Here is a 7,315-nt window from a genome sequence, read left to right as displayed (position 1 = left end):
GGAATTTCCTTTGAGTCAAGACTGGGGGCAGCCAATAATTGCTAATATTGCCTGACTGGTAATAACAGGCTGACGAGAAGGTGAATACAACGTGAAAACTCTGATTACATCTAGCGCGCCTTCCCACCCTCGCTCTTAGATGAGGCATTTTCTTCTCTCTCCCGCCCTCACAGAAGGGGCTGAGACAGCATCTGGCATCACAATACTAACATTTGTTTCGTGATTTCCTCTTTACTGGGCACTCTGACACACATCACTTCTTCGGCATCAGGATTCACTGGAACCTTTCTGCATTTTTTAAAACATAAAAATCTGCCAGGGGATCTGGGGGCCGATCTTTTCACCGGCTGTGACAATCGCGATCTGGACCCCTCCCCCGAGCGAGCGGAGCTCTCCGGGTTTTATTCCAGGCCTGTGACACCTCCGTGAAGCCGCCGTTGTGACTCATATCTTGCAGATCCTGCGCCCCCAACATCCAAACCCCAGAGAATCCAGCCCGATCCCACAGCGCGTGGTCAACCCGCCCAAGCCGACTTGGAGGTCTCGCGTCTGAGTCAGACATAAAGACCACCCTCGTCGGCATCCTCCCCCTGCCCCCCCCACACAGTCGCTCACACCCCGGCGCGCCGGCCGCCGGGCCTCGGGGCCTGACACACCAACGGCTGTCTTCTCTGCGCAACTTGTTATGCTCCAGCTCTTAGCCCTTGACCCAAAAACCCCGAGAAATGGAGAGCCGCAGAGCCGGCCTCGGGCGGCCTTTGAAGGCTTTGTTATTGTTTGGGTTTGAATCGATACGCCCCTCCCCATCCTTCCTCCCTCGCGGCTCAACACCCGGCTCCCGCCTCCCCGCACGCCCCAGCGCCCCTCCCCCTCCATTTTGGCGCCTTTTCCTTCCCGCCACGTCGTGGCGGCGTAGAGACCATTCTGACCGCGAGAGCCGGGGCGGGGCGTGGGCGGGGCGCGCGCCGCGTTATGCAGATGAGCCGGCCTCTGGTTGGCTGGAGGCGCGCCGGCGGGGGCGGGGGCGGGGCGCGGCCACGGAGGGCGAGCGGGGAGGGGGGGTGCGGAGGGGAGTCGCCCTGTCCCGCCGCTCCCCCACCCCCTCTCCTCCCTCCGCCGGCCCGGCCGCCCGGCTTCCCCCGCCTAGGCCTCCCGGAGAGGCCCCGCCCCATCCCCGCCCGCCCGCGCGCCCCCTCCCCGCCGGCGCGCTCCGCCCCTTTTACTCCTGGCGGCAGGGCGAGCCGGGCGTCTGCTGCAGCGGCCGCGGTGGCGGAGGAGGCCGGAGAGGACTTGGCGGCGGCGGCGGTGGCGGGACCGGCAACAGCAGCAGCAGCTACAGCTACACACTCCCTGTGCCGCAGCGCTGCCACACCAGCCCCTCGAGCCGCCCACCCTGCCGCCCGCGGCGCTGCCTGACCCTGCCGGCGTGTCCGTCAGCCGCCAGCGCCCCCAGTCGTCCTCCGACTCGCCCTCGGCCTTCCGCGCCAGCCGCAGCCGCAGCCGCAACGCCACCCGCAGCCTCAGCCCCGGCCTTAGGCACAGCCGCCGGCGCAGCCCTAGTCCCTACTGCAGTAGCTCCTCCAGACACAGCCTCTGCGCCGACACCCTGGAGGTGGGGATGCTCTTGTCCAAAATCAACTCGCTTGCCCACCTGCGCGCCGCGCCCTGCAGCGACCTGCACGCCACCAAGCTGGCGCCGGGTAAGTGCCTCTCTCCCACCAACCCTGGATGGAGGTGGGGGGCGGCTGGACCTCGAGGGTGGAAGCTGGGGGGCTCGCGGGACGTCACTGAGTCTCCTGGGACTCTCCCTTTCCTATAGGCAAGGAGAAGGAGCCCCTGGAGTCGCAGTACCAGGTGGGCCCGCTCCTGGGCAGCGGCGGCTTCGGCTCGGTGTACTCAGGCATTCGTGTCGCCGACAACTTGCCGGTGAGTGGGCGCCCGGCTTGCGAGGAGGGCGCGCCGGCCGGGGGCACGCCGGTGTGTTTGCCCCCCGGCGAGGGAATCTCTAACAGAGACTCTATGGGGGGGCTTTCCAGGTGGCCATCAAGCACGTGGAGAAGGACCGGATTTCCGACTGGGGAGAGCTGGTGAGTATCCTGGAGGTAGCGACCCCCCGGGATGGGTGGAGTGGGGCACCCTGTGACCCGCCCCCGCCCTAACTGCAGCCCCCCTCGCCCCTCTGCAGCCTAATGGCACCCGAGTGCCCATGGAAGTGGTTCTGCTGAAGAAGGTGAGCTCGGGCTTCTCCGGCGTCATTAGGCTCCTGGACTGGTTCGAGAGGCCCGACAGTTTCGTCCTGATCCTGGAGAGGCCGGAGCCGGTGCAAGACCTCTTCGACTTTATCACGGAAAGAGGGGCCCTGCAGGAGGAGCTGGCCCGCAGCTTCTTCTGGCAGGTGCTGGAGGCGGTGCGGCACTGCCACGACTGCGGGGTGCTTCACCGCGACATCAAGGACGAGAACATCCTTATCGACCTCAATCGCGGCGAGCTCAAGCTCATCGACTTCGGGTCGGGGGCGCTGCTCAAGGACACCGTCTACACGGACTTCGATGGTGAGTCAGGCCTGAGGGGGAGCTCCCCGGGAGGGGAACTGCCCAGGTGACTCGGCCTGGCCTGGAGGCCTCGGCAGGCTTCCCTCCCGGCCCTTTGTAAAGGTCATCGGGCCGCCTGGCTCGATGCTAGCAGGGGTGGGGCGAAGGAGGGCTTCCCAGGGTAGGAAAGCTGGGAATTTCGAGCCAGCTGAACCTGTAATGTCTCTGGCATGATTTTATTTTTTAAGTGAAATTCAGTGGGTTCCAAGCTTTCCCCATGAATAAGAGGTTGTGGGCAACCGGCCGTAGCCCAGATTTCTGAAGTCTGACCCAGTTTCCCCGCCGGTAGAAGGATGAGAGGGAGGGGACAGGGGGAGGAGAGAGCGGGAGAGATGAAAATTGATTGCCGGTTTTGTCATTTTTGTTTTGATTTATAAGGGAGTTTTCGGTTGAGGTAGTTTTCAGAGCTGCAGTGTGTGTGTGTGTGTGTGTGTGTGTGTGTGTGTGTGTGTGTGTTTTCCCCTCCCCTTTGATCTAGGGACGAATAAGGAAGAGAAGAGTAGTTTTACTAAATAATTCATTTTGTTGATTCTTGTTATTATTATTTTATCTTGGTGGTGATGTGGAGTGAGGGAGTCGGGAATGAATGTTGTGAAATAGGATCTCTTGCTGGTTTGAAAATTAGTTGGGTGTCTCCACAGAGAGGATGAAAACCTATCCTAGGGAGGGGCTTGGAGCGGGTTCTTTCAGAAAAGATGGAATGGAGAGCTCGGAGATCAAAGCAGAGGAGGGTGGGTCATCATCTGAGCGGCTTAACCTAACAAACGACAGCCTTTCAAAACTTGTGACTGGGGCTTGTGGTTTGTGTTTATTTGCCCTTGGAGGACGCTGGGTTGGGCTGTATTTTTTTTTGTATTTAACAGTTAATGGCTGGCCGGGTCCTCCCATGTTTTTTCCTTCCAGTCTTTGCTGCCCCCTGGTGAGCGCCAGCGGGATGGCCCCACATTTTTTTTTTTTACAACTCAAAGTTTGTAAACAGGAATCACGTGGTCTGAAGCCAGCCCAGCAGTGCTACCTCTCCCTTGGATGGAGGAAGGGGTGTGTGGGTGTCTGCCCTTGCATTCAGAGGGTGGAGAGGAATGCCTCTTAAAGGGCACCCTGACTTAGGATATTGTGCAAGTGTCCTTGCCTGGATCATATCTGAGGTGGCACTCTGACCTGCTCCTGGGCGAGGACCTCTAATGCAATTTAAGGATAGTCTGTGGGGATACCTCCCTTGATTATGCATGTGTTCATCTCCTCCTCCAGTTGTGGGTGGTCCTACCACATCCAAGTCTGGTGCTTGGGTTTGTGGCTGGCCCTGTTTGTTTCTTGGAGCTGTTTGTTTATGGTCTGGGCTGATAGAGAAGTCGGTAATGCTTTGGGTTGGAGAGTTGCCATAAGCTGCTCAACCACTCCTGTTAGCCCTAGGGAGGGGGGATTGGAGTTCACTCAGCTGCTGACAGAAGTAGGGTGGTGCCTTTTATATTTTTATTTTTAAGTAACTCAGCATACCTCTCAGTTGCTGTGAGTTTTATTTTTGCTAAAAGCATGTTTTCCTTCCTATTCCCTTGACTCACAGGGACCCGAGTGTATAGTCCTCCAGAGTGGATCCGCTACCATCGCTACCATGGCAGGTCGGCAGCCGTCTGGTCTCTGGGGATCCTGCTGTATGACATGGTGTGCGGAGATATTCCCTTTGAGCATGATGAGGAGATCGTCAGGGGCCAAGTTTTCTTCAGGCAGCGGGTCTCCTCAGGTAACTTCTGGGAAGCCCCTTATTGAGGAGAGGCTGGAATCACGAGGCTGATAGTCCCTGACGAGCTTGCAGAGCTTTACTCCCCAGGAGAGGCTGTGACCCTTGGTTTAGCAGGATTCTTGGCCAGTGATCATGCTTGAGAGCCAGTCTGCAGGAATCAAATGATGTGCATTTGTGGGTGCTTTCGCAGGGAGGTCAGAGGAAGGACACCCGTGAGAATATTAGGAAGAAAAAGACCATTTAGTATCACTGGAAGATTTTTTTCGTTTGTTTTCGAGTACCCCAAAATCCTGATCCCTTAACTCCTGGCTGTTTTGCCCGGGAGTAAGAAGTTGAGGGCTCTTTGAGCCTTCTCCCTTAAGGCAGGCCAGGCCCTCTAAATACTGCGGTTCCAGTGACCTCATTGTGGGTGGTGTTCATATTTGTAAGTCGGTAGGTGAATTGAATCACTTCATCATGCTTAGTGATGTCTCATCAAAATCCCTTGTCATCAGCCTTCCTATTTCTGGTGAGTGGGCGTCATGGGAAAGGTCTTGAAGTTTGAAAACCACAGGTTTAAGAGGGGAGCTGTTCTTTTTTTTTTTTTAGCTGAAAGCAAACTGGAGGCTCTAGATGTTAGTTAATACCTTCTCATTGAAGAAGCAGCCTTCTAGAAAGGGCCTGGTCTCTCGGTTGGATACCTGACCTGTGGGCCCCTGGGAAGCAATGTGGGAAGACCTTTACATTGCAAAAGCAAGTCGAGTCATTCATAACCGCTTGTCTTTCTTTCTCCAGAGTGTCAACATCTCATTAGATGGTGCTTGGCCTTGAGACCATCAGATCGGCCAACCTTCGAAGAAATCCAGAACCATCCGTGGATGCAAGACGTCCTCCTGCCCCAGGAAACTGCTGAGATCCATCTCCACAGCCTGTTGCCAGGGCCCAGCAAATAGCTTCTCCCACAGGTTCTTCCCTCCCTGTCAGATGCTCAAAGGAGGGGAAGTGTCTTCAGCTTCCCAAGTACCAGTGACACTTACTCTCCAAGCAGGACAGTGCTTGATACAGGAACAACATTTACAACTCATTCCAGACCCCAGGCTCCTGGAGGCTGCCTCCCCAAAGGGAGGAAGAGACTCCTCCGGGCGTCCTAGGCCTCCACTCCTCCCATAGAAGCTCTCCTTCTCACCAGTGTCCAGCATTGCTGGACTCTGCAAAATCCCAGGGGTGGGCGGTGGTGGGGGGGGTGGGAGTAGGTCAGGATCCTGCCATGGAACTGTTCCCTTCATCAAGAGTTCTGCTGAAAGCCGTGACGGGTCGGGCGGGCGGGGGGTGGGGCATGGGTTGGGGTGGGTTAGGACTAGCACCATTTTAAGTCCCTGTCACCTCTTCCGACTTTCTGAGTGCCTTCTGTGGGGACTCCGGCTGTGCTGGGAGAAATACTTGAACTTGCCTCTTTTACCTGCTGCTTCTCCAAAAATCTGCCTGGGTTTGGTTCCCTCTCTTTTCTCCCTCCCCCCCCCATCCTTCATATGAAAGGTGCCATGGAAGAGGCTACAGGGCCAAACGCTGAGCCACCTGCCCTTTTTCCACCTTTAGTAAAACTCCCAAGTGAACTGGTCTTCCTTTTTGGTTTTTACTTAACTGTTTCTAAGCCAAGACCTCACACACACACACACACACACACACACACACACACACACATGCACAAACAATGCAAATCAACAGAAAAACTGTAAATGTGTGTACAGTTGGCATGGTAGTGTACAAAAGGATTGTAGTTGATCTAATTCTTTTTTAATTTTGCCTTTTAAGTTATTTTACCTATTTTGTTTTGGGTTTTTTTTTTTTTTCTTTCTTGGAAAGATGATGCGCGTTCTAACCTGGAGGTCAATGTTATGTATTTATTTATTTATTTATTTGGTTCCCTTCCTGCTCCAAGCTTCCACGGCTGCCGCCATAGTTTTCATTTCTCTCCTTTCCTCCTCTGACTTGGGGACCTTTTGGGGAGGGCTGCGATGCTTGCTCTGTTGGTTTGTAGGGTGACGGGACTCAGGCGGGACAGCTGCCGCGCTCCCTGACTGCTGCGGGGGGGCCCCCCTCTCGGGCTTACTCAAGTGGGCGTGGGGTCTGGGGGTGATGGGGGAGGGGTGTTGCTGACTTGTGTATATAGGATAGATATATGAAAAGCAGTTCTGGATGGTGTGCCTTCCGGATCCTCTCTGGGGCTGTGTTCTGAGCAGCATGTAGCCTGCTGGTTTTATCTGAGTGAAATACTGTACAGGGGAATAAAAGAGATCTTATTTTTTTTTTTTATACTTGGCGTTTTTTGAATAAAATACTTTTTGTCTTAAGTTGTGGCTTAAGTGTTATCCATGCAGAGGCATGCTAATGTGCTCTTGGTAAGTGCCAAAATCTATCCTGGGAAGGAAAGGGGGAGTGGTCTGCCTGAATCTGGTTGCTTACCACAGGGCTTCTGGGATACACACTTTTCTGAAATGAATGTATGGCCAAAGAGTAGATGGGCCAATTCTTGTGTGGACAAGATTTGGCTGGAGGGGCCCAATGAAATCCCAACCTCTGTTCCCAATATGAATTATATTAGGGCTGGGCTAAAACAGCACTAGTCAGATTTCATGACAGGCCACTATGGAAGCTCTGTAGCTATGGAAGTTCCATAGGGATGGAACTGTAGAGCTTTTACTGGAAAGTTCCACTGGACGAGGCAGACCTAGATGCCAAAATCTTGCTAAGCTACCAGTGGAGGCTTTTTGTGATTGTCTCCCACTAGTAAAACATTTTCAGCACGTGCCCTTGATACATGTTGAGTTTACTGGAATACTATATACTTGTGCTATTTCTAAATTCTGATTCAAGTACCCTTCGCCTTTGGTGTGGGGTTTAGTCATTGACAACAATCAGTAAGCAAGAGTTTTCCTCCAGTAGTTGCTCAGTTGTGTCCAACTCTGCGACCCCAAGGACTGTAGCCTGCCAGGCTCCACTGCCTATG

General features: G+C 54.8%; 1 protein-coding gene across 1 annotated transcript; it reads left to right on the top strand.

Moving 5' to 3' along the window:
• PIM1 (Pim-1 proto-oncogene, serine/threonine kinase) lies at window positions 1,179-6,659 on the top strand. Its single transcript, XM_018039243.1, has 6 exons — window positions 1,179-1,700; window positions 1,820-1,926; window positions 2,037-2,087; window positions 2,186-2,552; window positions 4,153-4,329; window positions 5,104-6,659. Exons 1-6 carry the CDS (start codon window positions 1,619-1,621, stop codon window positions 5,259-5,261), a joined length of 942 nt encoding a protein of 313 aa, XP_017894732.1. The 5' UTR covers window positions 1,179-1,618; the 3' UTR covers window positions 5,262-6,659.

This window comes from Capra hircus, chromosome 23 (assembly GCF_001704415.2).
Source record: "Capra hircus breed San Clemente chromosome 23, ASM170441v1, whole genome shotgun sequence".
Taxonomy (NCBI): domain Eukaryota; kingdom Metazoa; phylum Chordata; class Mammalia; order Artiodactyla; family Bovidae; genus Capra; species Capra hircus.
The sequence above is the reverse complement of the archived record's forward strand: the minus strand, read 5'-3'. Positions and strand labels throughout refer to the sequence as shown.